The sequence below is a fragment of the Chaetodon auriga genome, chromosome 10 (genome assembly GCF_051107435.1).
Source record: "Chaetodon auriga isolate fChaAug3 chromosome 10, fChaAug3.hap1, whole genome shotgun sequence".
In the NCBI taxonomy this organism is placed as follows: Eukaryota; Metazoa; Chordata; class Actinopteri; order Chaetodontiformes; family Chaetodontidae; genus Chaetodon; species Chaetodon auriga.
Window position 1 is genome coordinate 657,501 of NC_135083.1, and position 27,500 is coordinate 685,000.

General features: G+C 45.9%; 2 protein-coding genes across 2 annotated transcripts in view; one reads left to right on the forward strand and one right to left on the reverse strand.

Moving 5' to 3' along the window:
• The window catches only part of slc6a8 (solute carrier family 6 member 8), a 38,226-nt gene extending 14,380 nt beyond the window's left edge, over positions 1 to 23,846 (forward strand). The window contains exons 3-13 of the mRNA XM_076741999.1: positions 3,939 to 4,206; positions 5,514 to 5,646; positions 10,905 to 11,039; positions 11,222 to 11,325; positions 11,738 to 11,862; positions 14,035 to 14,147; positions 15,234 to 15,371; positions 15,486 to 15,588; positions 16,031 to 16,131; positions 16,378 to 16,548; positions 16,997 to 23,846. Coding sequence (XP_076598114.1) covers positions 3,939 to 4,206; positions 5,514 to 5,646; positions 10,905 to 11,039; positions 11,222 to 11,325; positions 11,738 to 11,862; positions 14,035 to 14,147; positions 15,234 to 15,371; positions 15,486 to 15,588; positions 16,031 to 16,131; positions 16,378 to 16,548; positions 16,997 to 17,131 — 1,526 coding nt within the window. The 3' untranslated portion in view covers positions 17,132 to 23,846. The remainder of the gene's footprint in view (positions 1 to 3,938; positions 4,207 to 5,513; positions 5,647 to 10,904; positions 11,040 to 11,221; positions 11,326 to 11,737; positions 11,863 to 14,034; positions 14,148 to 15,233; positions 15,372 to 15,485; positions 15,589 to 16,030; positions 16,132 to 16,377; positions 16,549 to 16,996) is intronic.
• Positions 23,847 to 25,978: 2,132 nt separating this feature from the next.
• Positions 25,979 to 27,500, reverse strand: part of bcap31 (B cell receptor associated protein 31) — a 15,577-nt gene continuing 14,055 nt past the window's right edge. The window contains exon 8 of the mRNA XM_076741104.1: positions 25,979 to 27,500. This exon is cut by the window's right edge and continues 149 nt beyond it. The gene's annotated coding sequence lies outside the window, so the exon portion shown is untranslated.

Sequence of the window (27,500 nt, forward strand, 5' to 3'; positions counted from 1 at the left end):
TATTCCCAATAAAAGTTGAAAAAGAGAAGAAAGAACAAGAAATGAATGGGTGATTGCATCAAGAACCGGAAAAAAGGCTGCAGCATGAATTGACGCAGTAAGCAGTTTGAGTCACGTCAGTCTGACTATCTGTGGAGGTTTATCTGGAGGTGATAGTGTGTGATCCTGCTGTACGTGCCCTCAGACATGGCTGGAAAAACACCAGCAAAACACTCACACAACACTGATAAATACATCTATTTCACACCACCTGATTCTGATATCTTTGCTAGCTTTACACTCTGAGTTTATTAGATGTTTGATCTTCACTTGACTCTTTATGACTCAGATTAATACGCAGACTTTCCTCCGACCTTTACACTTCAGGTGGTGTTGACAGAGCTCCACCTTCTCATCCATACTGATAGAGTTAGAGGGGAAGACAGCAGTCAGCATCCTGATGATTTTTCTGAGCTAAACGTGTAAAGTTTGTCCTGACGGTGATGCTGGAGGAAAGATCAGGGACTCGTTAACATCGAAAGTGTCCATCGTCTGGACAGCGGGAATACAGAGTTCATTTTACAGGAACCGAAAAAAGTGAAGTGACAGCAGTTGGTCAAGTCGAGAATAGATATCAAATCCGGTTCAAACAAAGACTTTTAGAGTTTGCTGATGCTACTTTGGCCCTCTATGAACACCTGTCACACCTGAAAACAGAGCATCATCAGAAACGTTGGTCAACTCTCTGTCTCTGACTTTCTGTGATCACACGTCACAGCTGCTGTCCTTGAGCTCTACACAGAGCACCAGGCCTTTATTTGGAACAGCCTTATATTACAAACAGGCCTTTATGTTAGGAAGTGCCGTCGATACAAACTCAACACGTCTTCCATGTTTAAGATAAGATAAGATAAGATCCCACAATGGGGGGAAATTCACATGTTACAGCAGCAACAAGACAGAGTGCAAGAAGTCAGAGGACAAGAAGACAAGAAAAATATTGCACAAGTGTTATTACCCTATGGAATTTACAATAAATACAATACGTACACCCTTATTTACTTATATGTACTCATTTAAAAATGACGACTGCACATGAAAACAGGAAAAATGTGAGATGTGATCAGAACAATTTGCATTTGAGTGGATGTTGTGCACTGTTCTACAGTCTGATGGCGGTGGAGGAATGACCTGCGGCAGCGCTCCTTCCTGCACTGGGGATGTTAAAGTCTTGTGCTGAAGGAGCTGCTCAGGGTCCTCACAGTGAGGTGCAGGGGGTGGGAGGAGTTGTCCACGATGGATGTCAGCTTGGCTAACGTCCTTCTGTCCGCCACCTCCTGGATGGAGTCCAGTGGGCAGCCCAGGACAGAGCTGGCTCTCTTAACCAGTTTGTTCAGTCTCTTCCTGTCGTCTTGATAAATTCAGGATAAAAGTCCGGCGCAAAACATTTTTTCTGCTTTGCAACAACACTGTTTACATTCACTGATGAGTTCAAGTCACTTCTGCTTTGCTGGAGTTTTTTGATCACCATGAAAAGACGGACGCTTTCTGTACAAATCCAGCACCTCAAATTGATTAATTCCTCCCGTGAGGGTTCAGGTAGGCTTTTATTTGAAGCATCTGCAGGAGATTTACCAACAGTAGCTTAACTGTGCTTGAAAAAGCAAAGAAGAAGACGAGATTGAAAATAATCAGTGAATGAAATCAGTATTATTGGTGAGCAGAGAATGTTTTTTCTCTCTCTCAGAGTATGACGTAACTGACTGTGACTTGACGTTACTCTGAAGTTATCAGGTGAGGCATCATAGTTCAGGTAATTACGCCTTAATGTTTTTGTCGCTTGTTTTTTGTTCTCTCATGCATTCAGGCAGACGGTAGACGGCAAACCAGAAATCATGTTAGTGGACGAAAGCAGGAAGGTAAAGTTAGGTAGGGTCAGCGGAGAACACCGGCCATGCTAACATTAGACGGCACGCCGGTCTAACGTTAGCATATCTGAACCTTGATGTTACGTGGCTCCGACAGAAGGCGCTAATGAGCTAATAATTGTGGTTATTTTTGTTAGAAATGACAGAATTACTTTATGTTGTGGAGGACATTTACCATTAATTTTAAGTTTGCAATAGAATATTAAGAGAAGGCTTCATTTTGTAGAGAAGATTTACATAAAATAACGGGAACAAAGTCATTTTATTTGATATGTTTTCTTCCATTCTTTGTAAACAATCCAGCTTCACCATTGCAACATATTGTTGTGCATGTTTTGTTTTGCCGTACTGCCGTTGGGTCACACTGTTTGTCCTGTGTGGTCCAGCTTTAGAGATCAGTTCCTTCTTGATCAGTGTGTAATGATTTAATCAGTGTCTCGTTGAGCAGAGCGGGAATTACTGATTAACAGGTAGAATTCATGAGCTGTGATGAACACACAGAGTCAATGATGAGCTTCCACAACGCGTTTAAATATGAAACCTTTTCTGCTCGTTTCCTCTCTGAACTTTTAATCTGACTGTTCTAATTATGCAACATTTTTTAAAAGGTCCAAAAAACTCAACCAGGTTTCTACTTTAACCATCTGACAACCCCTCAGACTGATCTGCTGACCCTTTGGAGGGGCCTGACCCACAGGTTGGGCCCCACCGGCCTAAACTAGCTAACTGTAAATGAAGTAGTTGGCATGGAGTCTTCTTACTGTGTCATATTGGTGGTTTAACTTGAGTAAAGGATCTGAAAAGTTTGTGAAACCAGTGAGAACTGAGGATGGCGATCAGGAGGTTTAACCAGCTGAGACTGGACTCTGGACTCTGGACCCTGGACTCAGGATTCGGACGGGGACGCTGGTCAACACATGGTGGAGACCATCAGCTGTTGGTTCTTTGACTTGTAGGTATGTTACTGTAGTTCAGGACGTGGTCTTTCAAGGACAAACTTTATGGTCAGCCTACTGTAACAAAGCACGTGGTGCTGATAACACAGGCCTCCTTCACCTCACAGGTACTGCAGGTGTTCAGGACTTCAGTCAGAGAGTCGAGCTCTGATTGGACGTTACTGCTGCTCGTAAACTCATAAATGTAGATGTACAGTTTGGACCCAGTGACCTCACTGCTCCTGGTTTTCTCTCTTCTGATGGAGTCTAAATGTACTTTACTCAACACAAAATATTTAGAAAATGAGTAAATACCGAAAAACACGAGTTGTCATCTTTAAAGGTCTTTGGTGTTCAGACGAAGTTAGATCTCATCTTGATTTTGAAATGAAAGCCGAAGTCAGGAACCTCTGTGTTTTTAGCTTCCATAAACATGTAAACTGTGTTTCAAATCAACTTTTTATCGTTTCAAAATGTGCAGAATCCGAGGCCGCCCGTCCAAACCAGACGTCGTCGTCTGGCCTGCTGTGGAGCAGCTTGTGACGCTGCTCATTGCACCTGCCCGGCTTCCTGTGCGCGTTAGGACAGACTTTAAGGCTCTTCTGTAAAGCTTTAATCTTATATCTTCATCTTATGCGTTCGAGCTGCTTAAAGTCCTCTGGGCTCACCTCGCCCTCATAGTCTCTCTGAACCCAGAGTCGGTTCACAGTGCGGAGAAGCTCCTTCGGGTTTTGTCCTTCTGGTTCGTGGACGTGGCGTCCTGAGTCTCTCATTTCAATTCAATATTCCTTTATTAGTCCCGCGAGGGGAAATTCCAAAAAAAAAAAAGGTCTTAAGACATTTCTTTTTTTCTGTTGCCTTTCAGTAACATGCAATACATCTTTTGTACCTGAATAATCTCTGTGTGAGTCTTCCTGTGTGCTTGGTTTTTATCATTATTGCCCTCATTATCACTCTTAGTGTTGTCATCGTAATCATTGTGAGTACATCTCATCTTCTCCTCCTCTTCTCTCTCTCTGCTCTCTGTATCTTCATCTTCATGTGAAGTGCATTGTGTTTTTTTTATCATATCCTAAATGAATGTAATCCTCCTCAGGTCTGGGTTACGCCTCCATGGTGATCGTGTTTTTCTGTAACACCTACTACATCATGGTGTTGGCCTGGGGCTTCTACTACCTGATCAAGTCCTTTAACAGCGTCCTGCCCTGGTCCACCTGTGATAACGAATGGAACACGCCCAGCTGCATCGAGATCTTTCGTCACCAGGACTGTAAAAATGGCAGCCTCGCTAACGTTACCATCAGCAGCAACATGACCTGTGCCGAACTGGCTGACGCACGATCGCCCATCATCGAGTTCTGGGAGTGAGTTCTGGTCTGGTTGGGTTCTGCTTACTGGCTCATGTTGTGTTTAATCTGAGGAGTGTTGGATTGTTTTTCTTTGGGCTGTGGTGGACAGGTGAGCTCAGATTGAACAGGTGAGGTTTGATACAACTCATGAACTGGATCAGTTGAGACAGATGCAGCTGGTTTGACGAGTTCAGGGCATTTAAGGAAATTCATCTTATGTTAACTGGCCTAAGAACAGCAGCTAATGCTAGCTACCTCCACTTCTACCATGTGATGCTGGACGAACACTGAGGGACAGATTTACTGCGACTGTTCGGCCTGTTCTTCATCTCAAACCACCTCTGCTGTATTCACTGAACAGACTCACTTTAACGAGTGTTTGCCACAAACGTCTCTCTCTTGCACCGAAGGACGGAAATAGTGTGAGGAGACATGTTCCTGGAGGTTTATTATGAATTCTGCTGGAACTAATAAGGTCACGCTATCATTGGTGTCAGTTGATCGTGGCACATGGTTCCTGTGCTCCCGGGGTCCTACGTTCCCCAGGTTTTTATGACACATGATGGGAACGTGACACAGGGTCTTGAGTAAGGTTCTTTAACTCTTGGTCAGAAAGGTGCGACAGTTACGTGGGATGTGGTTGAAGGTCAAAGCAGTGACCGTAGTTACGTAGGAACAGTTTCTCTGTGTTGCCCTCAGGTTTTGATTCCAGACTAATCCCTGACAGTGAGTCCATGTGCTCGCTGTCACAAGCTGTTCGTCTACATGCTGTAATTTACAGGAAACAGTTGAATGAGATGAACATAACCAGATTTAAGGTGCTACAGTTACTGATATTTCTACTGTACGTTTGGGATGTGTTTGGTTTGATTGACAGGTGTCTCAGCCTATTACAGTCAGTGCTAAATGTGGACAGGACCTCTGTGCTGCACTGAGGCCATGTTGTCATGACAGATTATTAACATGATGAGCCATTAATGAGGTGAAAGTGCTGGTTTGGTGACAGAGCGTGTTAGTGTTTGAATCAGCAGTTTTCTGTCTGAGGAGGTGAAATCAGGACACGACAGGTGACTGTAAAAGACTGTAAAGGAGTAAAAGAGTCAGTGACTCAGTGAAGGAACATGAACCTCCTCCTCTCTCGTTGTTCTGATGAACGTCACTGGAAGCTTTCTTATGTTTGAACCATGCACACATAGCAGCTAACGTGCTCCGCTCACCACCAAGTGAATAAATAATCATTTTTTACAGTATTACTGGAGTCTTGTTGGTTTTGTTGTTGTTGAATGGTGTGATGTAAACATTGTCCTCTTCTCTCTGTGCAGGAACAAGGTGTTGAACATCTCTTCTGGTCTGGATGAAGCCGGACAGTTTAACTGGGAGCTCATGTTGTGCCTGATGGCCGTCTGGGTTTTGGTTTACTTCTGCGTCTGGAAAGGAGTCAAGTCCACTGGGAAGGTGACACATTCACTTCTTCTCTGATGTAAACTTCATTTGTTGACTGTTATCTTTTGCATGCCATTCAGGTCGAGAGTTTTTTTGATATAATTCTGAATTTCAGTCATGATTATAGGTCTGGTGTTGTACCCATCAATAATAATCCAGACTCAATACATTTCATCTCATGGAACTTAAACCTTCGACATATGGCATCTCTAACACGAATCGTTCCACCACTGGGGAACCACAGAAGAAAAGACTCTAGCTAGAGACTTAGGGCCTTTTGGAGGTTGCAGCACCAGGCGCCGTTCCTGGGCAGAGTGTAGTGAGCGGGAGGGAGCACAGACCTGAATCAGGGAGTTCAGGTAGGTCGGAGTGGTTTTGGTGGCAGTTTTGTAGGCGAGCATCAAGGACTTATACTTGGCAGCAACTGGGAGCCAGTGCAGGGATATGAACAGCAGAGTGACCTGCGCTTGTTTGGGCTTAAAGACCAGATGAGCTGCTGCATTCTGGATCATCTGCAAAGGTTTTAACGAGCATGCTGGGAGCCCTGCCAGTAAGGAATTACAATAGTCGAGGCGTGATAGCACCAGCGCTTGTACTAGGAGTTGTGTTGCATGCTCAGACAGGTAGGGTCTGATCCTCCTGATAGTGTACAGGGCGAATCGGCATGACCGAGCGATAGAGGCCGCATGCTCTTTGAAAGTTAGTTGTTCATCAATCACGACCCCCGAGTTTCTGGCAGGTTTTGCGGGAGTGAGCAAATCAAACAGCACTGAGCTTGACAGGTGACGTAGTGTGACGAGGAAGGCGGGGTGGGTGGATGGACGGTCGAACAAATGCAGGAGACCGCTGTTCGTGTCAACCAAACCAAACGTCAGCGTGGACCTACGTCATGTACATAAGTTATCGTACTTATTCGAACCCAATCTTAAACCGAACCAACCAATCAGCAGCTCTTTCACAACATCGATCCACGTCTGTTACTGTTAGCACGACAGCCAAGGTCACCTGACCACGATGACACCTCCGTCCTTTCCTGCTCGTCCAGAGCTCATAAAATGCAGGCAGCGTTCAATGACCATGAAATGTCCTTAAACGTGGCGTGCTGTGTGGACGCCATCACACGAGGCCTCTGGTCTGACAGGTTTGAAGTATTTGGAGAGTACTTTGTTTTTTTCCTGCTTCTTACAAAAAGAAACGTTGGACTGTTCCTTTAAAACTGCATCCTTCAAACGAGGCCGTGTGGCTATGATTCATGGTGTGTGTGTGTGTGTGTGTGTGTGTGTGTGTGTGTGTGTGTGTGTGTGTGTGTGTGTCGCACGCTTCATTGGCTCATGGTGATGGGACTCGTACACACTGCTGTCACATGGTAGGCTAAGTGTTGCCATGACTACGGGGGGGTGGGGGGGTGGGAGGGTAGTGGGAGCTGTGAGGTGGCAGATTGTGATTGGTTGTTCGGTGGGAGGGCAGCTCGACTGCAGTGGGACGTGACTGAGAGCCACAGAGAGAAATACTCATGTACTTGTACTGTAAAAATACTGTGCGTGAAGCATCGCCTGCAGGTCTGATCCTGTGGATACTCACGGTCCCCACTCGGGATGTAAGTGAAAACACTAAGAAGGCCCTCTGTTCGTCCTGAAGGACTTTTTTACTTTTGCTTGTTGGACAGTCGAGACGTCCCGAGCAGATCGTGAGCGTCGGCGCTGAAGTCGAACCCTTCAATCGTTCACTGAACCTTGCATGAGTGTGTGAAGGTGGTTGTGACTTGACCTTTAACCTCATTCAACCTCACAGTTCATTTCAGAGTCTTTACAGTTATTAATTGGCAAAACACCACAACACACACCGACACACACACTACACGTGCTGAAGCACACAGCCTGACACTCCCCGAGCGTGACGTCACTGCAACTGTAAACAGTTTGAGGTTTGCTCCAAAGCCACTTATGATAAGTCTGAATCATTGTCCTGAGAGGAAGCTGTGCCAAGAGGTTTGTCCCGCATACCATGACCATGACCACTAACAGCAACAGCAACAGTAATATTAATACCAACAAACTTTATTTGTGTGACACCTTTCATACAGGAAATGCAGCTCAATGTGTTTTCCAACAGAGGAATCACAGTCAGGAGGTGCTTCACATAAAAATACACAGAATGAACATAAAAACTGGAAAATGAATGTAAGATAAGACGCAGAATCAAACCCACCTGATAAAAGAGTAAAAAAAGAGAATAAGGATGAAAATACAGAGGATGCATCAATGAGAGGGAACATAAAACCAGTGGACAACAGGATTAAAGAACAGAGTTCATAGAACGCATGGAACCAAGTCAAAAAGATCATTTATGAAGAGGAGCAGCAGACTGAGGCGAAGATCAGAGTTTCAGGTGTGATCAGGAAGTCAGAGCTCGTTAAAGGCTGAAGCTCAGATCACTTTTAGCTTTCTGTTGAAAACGTTCATCGAGCTGCTTCCTGATGTCTGAAGGTCGTTTGTTCAGAAGCTCTGACAGAAGCTGCAGCCCTGATCTTCTCTCACGTTTCTGGAAACGTCCAATAAACCAGCAGCAGATGATCACGGCTGCATCCTCATCCATTAAGACCTTTGTATGCAAGGAGGAGGAGGACCTGAAAATCAGTCCTGAATGTGACAGGAAGTCAGTGCAGAGCAGCTGAAACTGGACTGATGTGGTCTCTGCTCCTGGTTCTGGTTCATAGTCTCTCTGGTTTTTCTCCTGGAGGTCAGTAAAGAGAGCGTCACCGTCTTTGTGGTTTATAAACAGTCGTTCTTGAGCTGTTTCTCAGGTGGAATCATGAAGCTTTGGTCACCTTGATGAGACTTGAAGCTCAGATCTGAATGTTGGAGGACACAAAGACTGAAACCTCAGATTCAATCCAGAGAGTCGTGTGTCGTCTGCATAGAAACATACTTTATCTCTGTTATGACGCCACCCAGTGGCAGCATGGAGAGTGACAACAGTAATGGACCAATCAGCTCCCTGCAACCCCAGAACAGACGTCACATGATCCTCAAGACTGACCATTTTTTCCAGTTTGTCACTGATGAATGAAGGCTGGATGTCGGCCTGCAGTGAGTGAGTCCATCACGGTCTGGGCTGGTTTCTTTACTCATGGTTTTACAGCAGCTGGAGCTTGAAGCTATCTGAAGATGTCTGTTTGTGGAGATGAATTTATCATCTTCAGGACTCGAATCTCCACGTCAGACTCCTGCTTTAAAACGGTCATCACTTCAGGGTCAACACATGAGGTGGAGGAGTTTGATGTGGAGACCTGTGGACGGTGGTGCTTCGTCCAGCCTTACTGCTCATGGTGTGATTGGTTTCTGTGGCCTCAACATCTCTCAGAGTCAGTGGGTCAAACCTGTCTTTAGTGAGAGTTCAGGTGGTGGAGTGAGCATTGGTTGGTTGGCTGGTTGGTTGGTTGGTTGGTTGGTTGGTTGGTTGGTTGGTTAATTGGTTGGTTGGTTGGTTGGTTGGTTGGTTGGTTGGCTGGTTGGTTGGTTGGTTGGTTGGTTGGTTGGTTGGTTGGTTGGTTAATAGGTTGGTTGGTTGGTTGGTTGGTTGGTTGGTTAATAGGTTGGTTGGTTGGTTGGTTGGTTGGTTGGTTGGTTAATTGGTTGGTTGGTTGGTTGGTTGGTTGGTTGGTTGGTTGGTTGTTTGATTTCTTGCTGGATTTGTCTTTGCGGTGGACGATGTTGGACCAAGTCCTGGCTGGAGCGGATGGTCTCGGTCTGCCGCCGGTGCTGTGCCAGCCCCTAGTGAAGGCTGGTTTGGGAGCCTCAGCAGTTGATCCAGAGGCGTCATCCAGGGCAGCGAGTGTTTCTGAGCATCCAGGATCCACTTTCTGAAGTTTTGACAGAAAAACAAGACATCAGCGAAAGAATGCAAGCAAAGCAGAGCGCGAGCAGGAAGTTCAAGATGAGGAGGAGCGGACTTCTGCTTCCTCTGTGTGTGTGTGTGTGTGTGTGTGTATCGTTCAACCATGTGAAGCAAATTCTTACTTTTATTATTATATGTTAGTTTATTGTTATTATATTATTCAGGAATTTGAGCCCTGCGAGCCTCCATCACAGTCCAACCCCCAACCTGCAGTGTGTGTGTGTGTGTGTGTGTGTGTGTGTGTGTGTGTGTGTGTTTCTGGCCTCAGGACAAATCCAGCACAGTTCACACGGCTCTCAGTACCAACAGAAACAGTTTTTTATTGTTGATCAGCAGCAGGAGGCTGAAAGCTGAGTGTCAGATCAGAGCAGGGCGAGAGAGACTGAGACACACTGGGAAAAAGAGAGAGAGAGAGAGCATTAATAGAGCATAATGATGGTAATCCAACAACAGCACATGTAGATACACTGAGTACGTACAGATGATAAACCAGTGAAACCAGTGTCAAACAGGTAGTGAGAGAGGATGCAGTGTGTGTGTCTCAGGGTGTGTGTGTGTGTGTGTCTGTCTGTCTGTCTGTCTGTCTGTCTGTCTGTCTCAGGGTGTGTGTGTGTGCGTGTGTGTGTGTGTGTGCGTGTGTGTGTGTGTGTGTGTGCGTGTGTCAGGGTGTGTGGGATTATTGTAGAAAAATGTCCTCCACTGTGATTTGACTGAAACTCGACTCCACCTGAGACCAGACGCTCTCCACGGTGCTGAAACACCACATTCCTCTGTGTGTGTGTGTGTGTGTGTGTGTGTGTGTGTGTGTGTGTGTGTGTGTGTGTGTGTGTGTGTGCGCGCGTCTCAGCAGGTCTGGTCTCCTGCTGTGTCCTCAGATAAGGTTCATGGTTGTTTTCTTCACCTGGTTCTCACACGTTAGAGGACGGTGCTGCTGTGTTTCAGGTCATGGGTGGAGGTTCGGTGTCCGGGCTGGGTGGAGGTTCGGTGTCAGGGCTGGGTGGAGGTTCGGTGTCCGGGCTGGGTGGAGGTTCGGTGTCCGGGCTGGGTGGAGGTTCGGTGTCCGGGCTGGGTGGAGGTTCAGTGTCCGGGCTGGGTGGAGGGTGGTGGAGGTGCAGCCAGTTAACCATTGAAGCACAGAGCCGATACGCCGTCAGCGCGCCGTCGCTGTGAACCACAGCGTTGTTCATAACTCTGAAGCGAACTGAGGTCACAGTCTTCACCTCGCTGCGTCCGTCCAGACGAGCTCATCGTCTCACGTTCTGTCCAACAGGAGGACAGCTGACACTCCATCTGCAGCTCAGTATCCAAGTAAAGTACAAGTACCTCAAGCTTGTACAGAAGTGTTTGAGTACATGTGTCTGTGTGTGTTTCAGATTGTGTACTTCACGGCCACCTTCCCCTACGTGGTCCTCATCATCCTGCTGGTCAGAGGAGTCACACTTCCTGGAGCCTACGACGGCATCATGTACTACATCAAACCTGATTGGTCCAAACTGGAGGAGGCTCAGGTAGGTGTGCTTGAGTCAGAGTCAGCACGCTACCTGGCAGACGAGGTTCAGGGTGAAACAGTACCCGATCCGTTAACGGTGACTCGTCATGATGGCGACTCCTCTAATCCAATCACAGCAAACTGAAAACAAAACAGACACAGAAGCTCACCTGTGACCTTTGACCTCTGGCCTCCATTCAGGTGTGGATCGACGCTGGAACGCAGATCTTCTTCTCGTACGCCATCGGGCTCGGAGCTCTGACGGCTCTGGGCAGCTACAACCGCTTCAACAACGACTGCTACAAGTACGACACACACACGCACACACAGACACTATACACACACCACATGCACACACTATACACACACCACATACACACATCACATACACACACTATACACACACCACATAAACACACTATACACACACCACATACACACATCACATACACACACTATACACACACCACATAAACACACTGTACACACACCACATACACACATCACATACACACACTATACACACACCACATGCACACACTATACACACACCACATGCACACAACACGTCTCTGCAGGAAGCCTCTTAGCCGCTTTAGCACAGCTGCACAGAATACAGTGAAGTGTTTGATCCACGCTGAGTTTTCTGTGTTTATCTCGTTTGGCTCTCGATCGATTGGTGAAGCGATTGATTTTCCCGTCTGTCCTCTCCTGCAGGGACGCCTTCGTCTTGGCTCTGATCAACAGTGGAACCAGTTTCTTTGCTGGTTTCGTTGTGTTTTCCATTCTGGGCTTCATGGCTGCTGAGCAGGGAGTCGACATCTCACAGGTCGCTGAGTCAGGTAAAGACACCAGCCGGAGGTCTCTGTTCATGTTCTTTGATGAAAGGCTGAACAGCAGCTTTATTAAAGATATTATTATTATTATTATTATTATTATTATTATTATTATTATTATTATTATGCTGCTCCGGTTTAGGCGTCGCAGCACAAACATGGATGATTTGACCGTTTGGTTCAAATCGCTCCACTAAGAGCAGAAAACAAGCTGACCAGCTCAGAGAGCGTTTGTGGCTAAAATGTTAGCACGTTAGCATGAAGCAGCTTTTGTCCCCTTGGTCTGAAGGGATCCATCGTTTCAGAAATGACTCCGGCCTGTTTTCCAAATGAGGAACCAAAGTCTGACAGAAATAGTCACAGGAGGTGGAATCATGAGTGGAGAATCATCATCATCATCATGGTCATCGTCATCCTCTCTGCAGCTCCGCTGAGCTTTGTAGCCTCGTTTAGTTCCTAGTTTGGTTTTATGGCACATTTCCCGCCTGGTTCAGTCTCAGTGTTTCGGCTGTTCAGCAGACAGACTCAGTCAGAGACCAGCTGATGGACTTCGTGGTTGAGCAGCTAAAGAGCAGATGGAGGAGGAGGTGGAGGAGACCAAAGCAGAGCTAAGAGAGCGATCAGGTGACTTCAGTCATGAATGATCGTGTCGTTCTGTACGAGCTTGAGGTGCTTCTAATTTACTGCAGTATTTCCTTTTCATGCTACGTTGAAGTTACTATATAAAACAGGATTTATTGTCGATTGAAGGCCGTGAAGACGCTCACAGCTGCTTTCACCCTCAGCTGAGCTGCTGCAGGCCTGAAGACGGTAAAACCGCGTAACGTGGCTCCACAGTTCAACTCTTCTGTTACTTTAAGTGCATTTGCTGGTAATACTGTGTGTGTGTGTGTGTGTGTGTGTGTGTGTGTGTGTGTGTGTGTGTACACTCATTGGCCAGCTGTAGGTGTATTATTAGCGGTGCAGCACATGACGTGACATCAGAATCACGCAGTTATATTTAGTGAGGCAGCACCGACCGCCTCGTTCGACGTCTCTGCTTCTGTTCTGAGACTCGGCTCCACCCCCACACCTCCATTCACACAGGCGAGCTTAACATAAGATAAGATAAGATAAGATAAGATAAGAATGATTGCAGACTGCTGCATCAGACTGCTCAGGATCATTAACTGAAAAGCTGCGTGTCCGTGCGTGTGTGTGTGTGTGTGCATGCATGCCTGTGTGTGTGTGTGCGTGTGTGTGTGTGTGTGTGTGTGTGTGTGTGTGTGTGTGTGTGGCAGCAGCTGCTTCAGCGTGAGAACATGAATCTTTTTATTTTAATCTCGCTGCAAAAGGAACAAAAACAAATCCAATTTACTTTTAATCCTGTCTGACAAGTTTACAATGGTTTAAAGTGTTAGCATCACTGTGTGTGTGTGTGTGTGTGTGTGTGTGTGTGTGTGTGTGTGTGTGTGTGTGTGTGCGTGCGCGCGCAGTTTTAACTGAGGGATTATTAAAGCCGCCCGTTTTACCTCATGACATGTGACTCATCTTTCTTTCGTGGGCTCTGAAACAGGACGTCCTGCTGTAATTGTTTCTGAGCGGCTCGGCTCGGCTCGGCTCGGCTCGGCTCGGCTCGGCTCGGCTCGGCTCGGCTCGGCCCGGCCCGGCCCGGCTCGGCTCGGCTCGGCTCGGCTCGGCTCGGCTCGGCTCGGCCCGGCCCGGCTCGGCTTCTTAAAGCTGTTTGCATTTTATAAATCCGAGCTGCTCAAGAAGAGGAAGAAAATCAAACATGAACGTTACAACTGTTTCCTTTTTCATGACTTTTCCTAAATGTCATGTTTTTTCCTCTCTGACGCTGAAAACCAGAAAAAAATACAAAGAAAATGACTCTTTGCTGAAGTGTCCACATGAAGACACAGGCTGTGTCAGTGTACATGGGACAAAAAGAAATCATCCAGACAAACCTCAAAATTTACAAAGCTGCACATTAGGACCAGAGAAACAATGAGAAAAACAAACAAAAGGTCAAGAGAACAATAAGAAAACACGTCTGGAGTAAAATACAGACGCTGAAACAAACAGTTTGAACTGAACAGAGAAAATGGCTGAAGTTAAAGCAGAGCTATTGTGTGTGTGTGTGTGTGTGTGTGTGTGTGTGTGTGTGTGTGTGTGTGTGTGTGTGTGTGTGTGCTGCAGGTCCAGGTCTGGCCTTCATCGCGTATCCCAAAGCGGTCAGTCTGATGCCGGTGGCTCCTCTGTGGGCGGCGCTCTTCTTCTTCATGCTGCTGCTGCTGGGATTGGACAGTCAGGTCAGTCAGGTGACCGGCGCTCGTCATCATGTGAAATGTGACATTTGCTTCACTGTTCAGGTCGATCCAGAGGTTTCATGTTGTTTCCATCTCAACCTGCACAGAGTTGATTTGATCTTTATTCGCTGTGGTCGCGCAGCAGCGAGTCTGACTCCACGTTGACTGTCATCATTATTTATTTATTATTATTTATTATTTTTGAGCAGCTGCGCTGCTACACTCATTATTTTGGTACAAATATATTTGACAATTCATTTGTCAGCCTGAGGTAGTTTTTCATTGTAAAGTATCACATAGTATATCATTCTCATACTGTTAGACATATTACAAACAGTAGTACATGATAGGAAAGTACATCAGAAAAGCTGTCAAAGTATGTCGCAGTAAACTCCTCCATAGGACAGTCTGCTGTAGGAAGACAGGACATGTTACTGTAAGTTATCCAGTTGAAAAAATGTATTCCATAGTATCTGATAGTAAAGTACTCCATAGTATTGTATTTGATAGAAAAGTATTCCATAGAATAGTATTTGATAGTAAAGTATGTGATAGTATAGTATTCCATAGTAAAGTATTTGATAGTGTAGTATTCCATAGTAAAGTATGTGATAGTAAAGTATGTGATAGTAAAGTATTTGATAGTGTAGTATTCCATAGTAAAGTATTTGATAGTAAAGTATGTGATAGTAAAGTATGTGATAGTAAAGTATTCCATAGTAAAGTATTTGATAGTATAGTATTCCATAGTAAAGTATTTGATAGTATAGTATTCCATAGTATATTAAAAACACTGCCTGATGGTGCATTCAGTGACACTCAGATATTACAGATTTCAGCTGCGAGAAGCTTCTTTCACAGGCAGCAGCCTGAAGAGTGAAGACGATCACATGACTCTGATCGTTTCACTGAAACTGAGAGGAACGTAACGCTGACTCGAGTCGTCGAGGAGTAGTCACAGCAGAAATATCTGCAGTACTTGTACAGTCCAAAGTATTTTCTCAGCTCTGTCTTGTCGTCCTGCAGTAAGCCTGGTGTCCGTGTGTTGTGTCAGTCTCACTGTTGATCTGTCTCTGTCTCCGGGTCCAGTTCGTTGGGGTGGAGGGTTTTGTAACTGGAATCCTGGATCTGTTTCCTGGAAAGAACTACCATCGCTACAAAAGGGAGATCTCAGTGGCGATATGCTGTTTACTGTGCTTCATCATCGACCTCTCTATGGTGACGCAGGTCAGTCACACTCTGCCGTTTCCTCACACACCTGAAAACACCATTTAAAGAACGTCGTCCTCATTAATAACAACAACAAACTGGTTTAATGTTGAGGGGACGCTGTGTCTGCAGGGAGGGATGTACGTCTTCCAGCTCTTTGACTACTACTCGGCCAGTGGAATGACTCTGTTGTGGCAAGCATTCTGGGAATGCATAGTAGTTGCCTGGGTCTACGGTAGGCAACACACACACACACACACACACACACACAGTGTAGTGTTTCACAGTATCCGCATGCTGCGTCATAGTAAAATATGTCACTGAAGTACCTGATCTCAAAATAACTGTGAACGGTTTTGTTACGGTAACGAAGGTCAAAGTTCAGTCTGTTAAAGTTTATTTTCTCACAGTACAAAATGTGTGTTTGTCATTGAGAGTTGTGGACTAAATGTATGCAGTAGTGTTTTATAAGAAGTACGACAGAGTACAGTAAAGTATTTCGTAGCATAATGAGCCACAGTAAAGTATGTGGTAGTATTGTCTGTTATAACAATGTCATCGTGTATTCAGATGCAGTAAAGTCTTATATTAGCAGTCGGGGCTACAGATGCGTTCATGTTGCTGCGCTGTGTTCATACCTGTTCCTTGTTGACTGACGAGTGTGTAATCCATCGCAGGCGCTGACCGCTTCATGGACGATGTAGCTCGTATGATTGGCTACCGGCCCTTCCCCTGGATGAAGTGGTGCTGGTCCTTCATAACTCCGTGTGTCTGCATGGTGAGACTGAGCGACGCTCGTCCTGCAGAGGACACAAAGCCTCAGCGCAGCTTTCCGAACTCTTAACTGTACAGAAACTCACGTTCTGTCTGTTAGCATTAGCATACAGTGCTAGCTTCCAAAACATAATAAAAAACCACATAATATTTATACAAGAAGTACTCTTTGTAACTGTCCATCATACCAACATTGTAACACGTGCAGACGTCATAATGTTCAGATGGTTGGCTCCTGTTTCCTCTGCAGGGAATCTTCCTGTTCCACCTGGTGAACTACAAGCCGCTGACCTACAACAATGTGTACGTGTACCCGTGGTGGGGCGAGGTGATTGGCTGGTGTCTGGCTCTGTCCTCCATGCTCTGCATTCCCGTCAGCCTTCTCTACAAACTCTTCAGAGCCAAGGGAACCTTCAAAGAGGTCAGCACTCGCCCACACCGGACATCCGGCAGCTGAACGAGCACGAGCCGATCGTTTACTGAGACGTTAGTCAGGGTCGAGTTACAGACGTCTTTTGTGAACCTCCTCAAAGCAGTCGCATCCCAAACAAATATGAAGAAACTTGATTTGGACGAAGGTGAAACATTTCTCACTGCTAGTGATGAAATAATCCTTTAATATGGTCCAGGAAACTTTCCATTTATATCTTACAGTGGAAGGAATCGCTGTGACTGTACCCACAGTCCAAGTAATCGAACCCAAACCTAAGTAAAAAATCAAAGTACACTGTCGTAGTGAAAGTATGTCACAGTGGATAAAAGGTAAAGTTGGTACATCATAGCACAGTGTAAAGTAAAGGTCCGTTTGTCAGTTTGCAGCAGCAGCAGTTTTCCAGATGTCTTTGAACGTTTCCTGCTGTGTGTTGCAGCGCTGGGCCCACCTGACCAATCCAGTGTGGGGGGCCCATCACCTGGAATACATGGCCCCTGACGTCAAGTCCCTGGCCTCCATGTCCCCCAGCACCGACGACAACAAGGTCATCATCTTCGAGAGCGTCATGTAGGCCAGACTCCACTGATCACGGCACTCCCTCATCCCGTCTACGACAAGATGGCCAACACCTCACCACCACGCACCCCACATTCAGATTTACCTCCACCCTGGACCAGGACTCTGGAAACCATTGATCAGCCGGTATCCTGCAATCCACCGATGGGTCGGACTCCTCAGCTCCTCCAAACGTCACTACGCAGACCAAAGCTACACGACTTTTATACCTGCAAAGGAACGAGGGAACGACGCAGCTCCTCCAGGAGGGTTTTTCTAATCTCAACAAATGCTTCCTCTTTTCCAGATCACAGCTAAATTTAAAGTAGCAGAACACCGAGCTCGATACCCCTGATTCTCATAAAAAAAGGTAAATATTATTCTCCTCCACTATTTTAAGGACAACATGTTTTTCACAAATGGTCAAACCCTGGAGGAGCTGAAGGAGGTCGTCTTCCTGGTGGAGTCTCACTGTGTGAAACACAAACAAGACGCTGCTGAACATCTCTTGTCAAGCTTCCTCCTTCTTGGATGAAAGCTATCAATGCAATCTTGTCTTGGGATGGATGGGTTGGACATGCAAACATACACATACCTGACAGACGGCCATTACGCACACACTTCCTGTCATTATCTTATCTTATCATACTAATAACATTAAACACTCCGAGCTCCGAGTCCAAACCGTGGGTACGAATCTAAACTGTTCCTGAAGCCTGTGTGTGTAATGGCCGTTCACAACGACAGAGTTCTAGACAGACAGACTGACTGACCCCCACACTAAATCACCAGAGGTCATTTGCATCGTCACAGGACTAAAAAACGGTCGACGATGGTCTTCTCTTCAAGTCCTGCTGACAAAGGTGAGAAAAGATGTACGTGGCCTCCCGACGAGGAGGAGACTGAGGGTTCGCTTCCTGTTGGAGGACCTCCAGTTTCCAGACGATTGGGAAAACAAAAGGAAATCTTCCATTTCCGAGCAAATTTCAGGAGCTTGCGATCCTTTTCTCACCACACGACGGAGAGTTTGGCAGCAGGACTGAAGCGTAAAAGAAGGCAAGTTCCTGTTGCGTAGCAACCAGCGGTCCATGAATGCACCACGCTGGACAGGAAGCTGAGCTCAGTGAGGCCCGAATGCATCGTCAGACTGTCCTGGTTCCACTGCACTCTCGTGCTGAGTTGAAGTAGCCTTGAATCTAACGTCTTTAAGCCTGTTGTGAGCACTTTATGTGACACTTTGATTGTTGAAGCCTGTTCTGGGTCTAAATTCTAAAACCTGATCAGGACTGAAGTCGATGTTAAACTGAAACCGTCGTCCTGATGTTAGGACACCTCAACGCAGCTCATTTCTTTCCCGCTCTGACGCTCAATACTGTGAATCACCAGCTCCTACTACTGATCCCAGAACAGTCCTGACTCCTGAGCAGCATGTGCTTCTTTGACCGCTGACCTCTGACCTCTGACCTCCGATCTGTTCTCAAAAGTCACACCGAGGCTTGATTCACTCAGGCAACAATAGATCTGATGTTAGGAGGAAGGTTCCAGTGAGAGTTCGGTCCCTGCTCGTTAGATTCCATCAGTAACGAAATCTGAATGTTTTCTATCAGGTTTAGTCCGTTCAGACAACATCGAAACCCCGTCGGTCCATCAGAGGAGGAGCCTGAAAGTCCAACCCAGTCATCGTCCCTGAACCTTTCAACCACAACTCATGGCCTTCCTCAACCAAATCTGGTTCATCCTTCGAGCTCAAACCTTCAAACTGAAGGAAAATGACACGGTCTCAACCCGAGCTCCACTGGCTAGACCTGAGGAAGAAGAAGCAAATTAACCAGCCACGGTTTTAATAAGTGATTGATTCGAAAGCCTTTTATCAATTACAAACGCCAAACAAGACCTCGCTTCAGCTTCTTCAGTGATGTTAAGATGAAAATCTTTGGACAAAGCGAGCAGTTTAAAGAAGGAAGTCGCTGTTTAACTACTGTATCGCCTAAGTCAGTTACCTGTGGTGATTTTAGGCTCCTCCTCCTGTCAGTCACATCCAACAGACCAATCACAAACTCGTCCAGACAGAATCCAGAACGTCCAATTTGAACATTTACTCCAAACAACTAAAAGAAAACGTGGAATGAAGAGCAGAGACTGATCTCACACTGGATCTGACCTTTAACCCCTTCGTGTTCTGTGTCGGCCCTCCTCATGAGGAGGTCCAGGCCCTTGTGAGAATCAGGTCAAAGGTCAGGCTTCGTTCTGCGTCCCCGGGTCGACTGAAGTGCCAAACGGAGCGTTCCTCGCCCTGCAGGGCAGACCCAGACCAGGGCTCCAGACTGCCAATGTCAACCTGTTCACTCTTCTTCTGTCTGCCTCACCTCGTCGGTCTCATTCACGCTGAGGTCCTCCCACCGAACCTCACGCTCCCCACGATTGGCTGAAGGTGCTCAGAGGTTTGATCTCACATTCTCAGTTTTATGCCTGAATATTTAGATTCAGGTCCTGAATGTTAAACATTAACAGTGTGTTTCCTGGGCTGCAATAATAATAATAATAATAATAATAATAATAATAATAATAATAATTATAATAATAAATAAGCTTTTTCACTGGATATCTTACTTCATCAGGACCAAATTTAATCTACCTGAATAACTGGTCCTAAATCGTACACCTGTCATTGGTGGACCAGTAAGAACGGGTTCTCTCATCTGTGTTTGTATGATGGATGTTGGTGCATGTCAACTGCAAACCTTTCAGCCTTCACAAACTGTTCTGTCCAAGAAGGTCCAGATTCTGTTCAGATGTTAACCGCTGAAGCTCCTCTAAGGAGATATTTAAAGGTAATGTTAAAGGGATGAGAAGTGTCTTAATATTTAAAACACGATTGGCTGATTGATTGGAATCAGATTTTCTGAACTGTTCGATGTAGACACTGGTCGCAGCCTGGAGAACCAGCAGAGCTTCGCTGGCCTTCTGGTTAACGTTCACGTGCTGTCACCGCATTTGTCGGCAGTCTGAGAAACGGCTGACTTTAATTTGTTTAGTAGAAGAAGAAGAAAGAGTCGGAATGACTTTAAGAATGAATGTTCACCTTCAGTCAGATCAGCCGGTGGAGAGATGAGAGCCGGAGGACTCAGCTTGATGCCAAGCGTTGCCTTACGTCGTTGTCTTAACTCTAGAGCCCGTACGGTTGACTAGCCAAACCCAGAGCCCTACAGGACGTCCTGTGTACGGCTCTGGTTTATATCCCACCAATCAGCAGTCTGCGGGGGCGTGTCTACAACTCTGTCTCCTAGCTACCACTCACCATCCACCCATGGGGAAACATAATGATTAGAATGTAAAATATACTAAAACTACATACATTTGCGCATTGTTGTAAAATAATGTTGCTAGCACTTTTAAAACGAATCGTGTTAGACATCGTGTTTTGTTTTACATATTGTAAAATGAATCAGAGATTTATTTTGTGGAGGCTTTTATTTTGCTGATACATACACTATGACATAAATACAGTATATTGAATATGTGTGTAATCTATATTTGATGCAGTATGTAAATGTGATGATGATGATTTCTGGCTGATTGTTCACGTTTAGCCGGCAAACACGAGCAACGCGGCGCATGAGGCGACCACCTCGAGCTTCAGGCTACCTCACGTCACATTCATCCTTTCAAAATAAACTGTAGCTTTTATGCAAATGTCTTGCCAGCACCATCAGCGGCGTCGGCTGCCAGCAGCAAGGGACTCTGGGAAGTGTTTCTGGAAATATTTCCCTCCTCGGCCAGTTTCATGTTGCAGCTTAAAAGGTTCTCCAACACCACTGAAAATATAATCACCTGAAAATCTGACACACAGGAAGCTAATTAATGCTGTGAATGACAAATCGGCACCCGACTACGAAAAAACTGTAAAACTGTAAAAAACTGTAAAAGTGTCTAGTTTTCGTGGCTCTGCATTGACGCTGAACTCAGACTGTTATACTGGACAGGTGGTGCTGTGAGCCTTTAAGCGGTGTCCGACCGGCTAACGTGAACACGCAGCGAGGGGCGAGGCTTTTATTTTGGCGGGTTTGCTGCGATGCAGTGATGTTAAGGCTGAGAGGCTTCGTGTGGCTCTGAACACACTACGAAAGGGAATCTTTGTCTTTACCTTTTTCATTTCTAATTTTCAAAGTGCTCAATATTGCAAAGTTTTTGTTTTTGATGATTTTAGACTTTTTTTTCTCTCTGCCTGTTTTATTGAATATACCCCCCCCCCTCCCCCGACCAGACTCACATTACAGTTTTATTCAGACAGTGATGGTGACTTCATCTCCACGTATTCTACTTTATGGCAGATGGTTAAAATAATTACATCTCTGAAAGTGAAGCTGAGAACAGTTTAAGGGCCGGCTGTGACGCTGCTCTTCACAATCAATAATCAATAGAAGGTTTGTGCCGTCTGAGATGTTAAAGTGAACAGGCAGAGTGAACCGCTCACCGCCATCTGAACCGGATGCAGTAGAACAGCTACCTCAAGTTGAGTTGGTCCACCTGGACAGACAGTACACTGCTATAACTACATGTCCCAGCAGTCAGTGGGAGCTCCCAACACCTTGATGAAACCACACCTGGTACATCAGTTAATGTGGAGAGCCAATCAGCTCAGTCTGGTTATTCTGCCCCTCTTTAATCATAAAACTGAATTTGATTTAATTCAGACTGAAAAAACATGAGAACTGAACCTGATCTGGTTTCCTGTTTCCCAGCCAATCAGAGCCTCCGCTGGCTCCGAGAAGGACCAGACCAGCCAATGGATCATTAACAGCGCAGGATGATTTTCTGACCTTGTGCCCCTCCTCAGCGGACTGAACGTGAAGCTCTTTGAGTCTTTGGCTGTAAAATGCTTCTGATTCCACCTTTGACCAATCAGCTTGCAGCGTCTTTAAACTGAGGACTTCCTGTTTGTCCGTCTCTGAAGTGAATGTGAACTTTTGGACTGTCGCTCAGATGAAAACATCAGTTTGATGAAGTTAAACAAAGAACTCAGACTGACGAGTGATGAGATGTTGGTTGGTCGCAGCGCTGGAGCAGATGCTGATTGGCTGGTCTGGACGTTAATGGTTATTAATCTGTTGATTCAGACTGCCAGAGTAGACGTCATGTGACTCGATGATCGTTATTTGACTAATCTGACTAACCCGATCTTATAGAAACTGATCAAACTGACAGGTGGAGCGTAGAATCTTTGTTTTTTTAATGGAAGTTGAATCATTGTTGTTTTTAACGTCTCACCTGTGGACGGGAGCCTGGGAGGGTCAGAGGCCAAAAAAAAAAAAAAAAAAAAAAAAGTGAAGCCATTTAAGGCAAAAAGAAAAGATGAAAAACAACTTGAAAAAATGAAAATGTACCAAACTCTGATGTTGTTTCACATCATTTTGTTTTTGTGCTCTTCAGCCAAAAAACAAAGAACAAAAAACATCTTGTTGTGACAGAATCTTTGATCAGAACAGGAAGTGATGTCATGAGCAAAGAGCGGCCTGAAGATCGTCTGCCGCTGCCGAAAGTCTGTTCGTCTGTCTGTCTCTCTCCGTCCTGTCTGTCTGTCTCTGTCTCTCTGTCCTGTCTGTCTGTCTGTCTGTCTCTCTCTCTGTGTCTGTCTCTCTGTCCTGTCTGTCTCTCCGTCCTGTCTGTCTGTCTTGTCTGCAGTCTCTGATCACTGATTCTGTCCAACGAGCGTCCTCGTCAGCTGGTTTCCTTATGTCTGTTTCCCAAAAGCCTCCCGCTGATCTCAGACCAGCGCAGAGTGGAGTCCACTCTCATTGGTAGTTCAAAGTTTTGAAGTAATTTCAACTTATTTTATTTTACTGTAGATGATTTTTTAGATATTGTTTTTGAAAAATACTGTCAATGATTTTATAGCCAAAAACATTGCCAAAGTATTTTTTAACCTCCAAAAACAAAAAGGAACTAAAGGGAACGTGGAGGAAGATGTTTCTGTTGGCTTTTACTTCCTTTTCTTGACTCTTCTTGGTTTTATTGGCGCGGTACGTCAGTGGTGCTCCAGAAAAACAACCGAAATCTTTCATGGTGATGCAAAATGACTTTCTTACCTTCATGTTTTTGGGAAGCTGACCTGAGGTCGGATGTTGTAGCCGTGGAAGCAGCAGGGGGCGCTCTCCTCGTTGTGTTTGGGCTGGAAACGGGATGCGTTCTGTTCTGGAGGTGGTTAAAAGGAATTAAAGGGAGCGTCGGTTCAACGTGGCTCTTTGATGAAGAGTGAAACATCATCAGCAAACATGTTTCACTTTGTGTCCAATAACGATTGATCTTATACTCACAGAAAAAACTGAGACGCTTTGCTGTGATATTATTTCAGAGTTCAGTCCAGTCGCTGTTTCCAGCCCGAACCGAGCTACATTCATCCACCGTCGGCCATTTTATTGTCTCTGTGTCTCTGTGACTTCCTGTGAACCGCAGTCTTCCATCCATAACTGTAGACTAGACAAATGAGTCGCTGATAAGTAGCTTCATTAATTAATAGCTGTGTTAACGATAGCAACGACACTCGGGGCTCGACGTTAACGAGTCACCAGCCAAAAACTCGATGAGAGAGTTAACTTAGAGCCCTGATGATGTCACTTGTGTTTCACTGACCTTTGACCCCTGCGAGGGTCTCCATGCTGTAAGCCACTGTGATCACTGTGCTCATTGACCACCAACTAAACCAACGGCAATAAAACTAACGTCATGACAAACCTCCGCTCTGCTCTGCGCTTCACTGACTGTCTGACTCTCAGTGTAACGACGAAACGTTTCCTGTGAGGAAACACAGAAACTTTAACCAATGACAGCCACCGATATCAATGATGCACAGGGGGTGGTCTTCTTACACCCTGAGTCGTGTCTGGAGGCATGTCAGACCTCCACCAATCAGAGGACAGGCAGTCTGTGTGCAGCCTGAGAGGCAAAAGAGACGTGATGTCCACTTCCTGTCCGTTCAGCATGATGTCCACTTCCTGAACCTTTTCTCCTCCTCAAATGTTTCTGTCTCTCATGAAAAGACGTCTCCCATGATGAGTCTCATCCAGTGATGGAAAGTATCTCAGTACATTTACTCAAGTAATGTACTTAAGTACAACTTTAAGGTTCTTTAAAGTTTTAAAAATATATAATAAGTTATTAGGCCATGAAGCTGACTGTACTGCTGTACTTTTACTGCATGAAGCTATTATAGTTTTACTGCAGTCAAACATGTGAGTACTGCTTCCTGCTGTTTTGAGGTGAAGTCTTCCCGGAAACGCTTCAGTTTGTATCAGGATGCGGCAGAAACCTGAGCAGATCTCCTGACTTGATTCTGTGGAAAATGAAATGAGCTTCGGTTGTCTGCACACCTCCAACCATCTCGGCCTCCAGGAAGAAGAAGACAGAAATACTGGAGACGTAAATAAAGTTCCTGGCCTGAGGTTTTGCCCTGTCAGCGTTTTACACACAAGGCGCTCGGCTGTGAAAGCTGATCCGGTGAGACGAGCGGGGGCTCGGCGGTGCGGCTCAAACCGGTTTCTAATGCCAAACGGCCGTTTACACCAACAGCTGCCTTATTAAGACTGAGGGGACGCTATGTTTAGAGCCGAGACGGACACACTGAGAGGGGACGGGGGGACGGGGGACGCGCGAGTAATGTGCAGCAGTGGAGAAGAGTTCAGATCCTTCACTGAAGTACTAATACACAGTGTAAAAATACTGTCAGAAGTAAAAGTCCTGCATGTGACTTCAGTGAAAGTATGTCAGCGTAATCAGGGAAATGTATTCGAGTATTCAGAGTAAAAGTACTGGATAAAAATCTTAATCTGTAAAGTAAAAGTACTTCCCTCTGAAATTTAGTAAAGTACAAAGTAGCAGGAGAGACAAAGTACCTCAAATTTGTACTTATGCAGTACTTGAATAAATGTACTTGGTGACATTCTACCACTGGTATCTGCAAAGTTCAAGTTACTGAAGAACAAACTGAGTTCAGTTCAGCAGTTTGAGAACTTCTCATGGACCACAAACACACCATGAACCCATCAGACAGCAGGTTCTCACCTGGTCTGGCTTCAGCAGAAGAAATCCCTTCAAAGTAAAAGCACAGGACTGTAAACATTTTTTTGGGGTCGGCTGTGGCTCGGGAGGTAGAGCGGTCGTCCACCGATCAGAAGGTCAGTGGTTTGATCCCTGGCCTCGGCAGACCACATGCTGAAGTGCCCTTGGGCAAGATACTGAACCCCAGACCTTCACATGTACGACCCACTGAAAACGGGTCAGCGACCCCACCAGTTGAGAATCACTGATCTAGACTTTAGCATACAAGATGCTACATGCTAGCTGCTCTGTAATGCTGCTAGCAACAACAATGCTAACATGCTAATGTTTGGCAGGTGTAATGTTTACCATCTCAGTTTAGCCTGTTAGCACGCTAATATTAGCTCAGTAAACGCAAAGTCAAGCTGAGGCTGATGGATTCACACAGCTGAGGTTTCATTCGTCACCTCAGGGACCAATCCCGTCAACCTGTGGGCGGGGCTACAGAAGGCAGATGGAGCTGCTTCATGCTGTAGCCTGCATCAGATGAAGGCGTACTTTGACCTCCATCCTTTTTATCTTGAACATCTTTTTTTTCATGATGGAAAATGTTCAAACTCAGAGAAAACGCCGTTACCTGAACTTTCTGCAGCCGGCGGATTATGTCGAGTCCAGATCCAGGTAGCCTCAGACCTCCTGCCCTCCTGAGAACAGCTCCCTCTAGAGTTTATGACTGTCGACACGTTTACAGCCTGACAGAAACTCGGCTAGAAGCAGGCGTACAAACACAGAAAGACAGAAACCACAGAAGTGTCATGAAACCATCAGCTGATTTTTGTTTCTGCTCTTTTTATTGGAGGTGAAAACGGAGACAGAACATTCGACTGTCAGCAGATACAAACATGTTCATGTTTCATCGTGAAGCCTTAAAGCTGAAGACACAAACAAGCTTTTCAGAGCGGATCCATCTGTTCATCACACCGAACCATGCAGAGAATCCAGATCACATGATCAAAGTCAATACAAAACAATAAAAAGTGCACATTCAGCACATCAGACCAAAGTCAAACAAAGAGAATCGAGTGACGTCTTCAGGCATCAGGTTCAAACTGAGAAACTCTGGAAACAAAACAACGCAAAACCACCAAAGTGTCAAGAAAAAAAAACAGACCAACAGATGGCGTGCGGTGAGAGCTGTGTGGACTCAGCTGGTTTAACAGACGTGCAGTGACCATGTGACACAATCGACCAATGACTGCAGCGACTCTGGGAGCTGCTTCGTCTGACAGATCCACGAGCGTTTCTGGAGTTTTCCTTCTCACCAATCACAAGACAAGAATACAAAGATTTTCAAAATAAAAGCGGTCAGGTGACGCTCTGACATGTCTCCGTGGGAATTCTGCATGTTTGCTCTGATCTGACATCACCATTGACATACGAGGGAATGATGACCACAGGAGCCACGAGCGCACTTCCTGTTTCAGTGAATCTGTGGTCATCGGATCAGCTGATTGGCCGCAGAGAAACTGTTTCCCGCCTCGCTGAAGTTTAGAAAGAGAAAATTCCCACGGAGACAGTCCAGAGCGTCCGTTCAGACTCCAGCGTGTGATCAGACGTTCAGTCTCTGGGAAACAACAGATCAGCTGACGTCGGGACGCCGAAGGACGACTCACGCTTCACGTCGTCCTTGGTCTGCGGACGTCAGCGATCGTTGTTCAGAGAGGAAACTCGACGTCAGAGCCACAAAACAACAGACGTGAACGGAAACAGAACCACCACCTAAACTGTGACAAAAGGAAAGACCTGGATCGAACGTGGACGAGCTGCTGCTCAAAGACAGAAAACGCCGGAGCACGAGCAGAACAAAACGTCCTGAACGTCCGTCAGCGAGGACGATTCAACGCGTCACCTGACGGTCATGAAGAGGGAAAACCAGCGGAGGAAACGGTCAGAGGAGGATCTGACCTTTTGTTCTGCTCGTGCAAAGCGACCGTCTGTCAATCAGCTCCAGTCGTCCATCGATGGCACCGCAGACGTCAGCTCACGGCGCTCAGAGCCGAGTCGTTCCAGAACGCAGCACAGTCGCTTTGGGCAGATTTACAACCTGACAGTCACGAGAAAAAAGCTGTTTGGAAACTTTTGTCCTCTGATTTGAATCCATGATGTTCAGGATCTGGATTTGGGGTCTAAGGTGGACTCTGATTCTGGAATGAAAGTGAGTGAAGTTCAGGTGGAGCAGCAGGAAACAGGAAACAGAGAAGAAGACGTCTTCAGGCCGCAGTCTTCCTTCTGACGGAGCTCCAACAGTCAACCGCAGGAAACAAACCAATCACAGCCCTGCCATGTCAGCC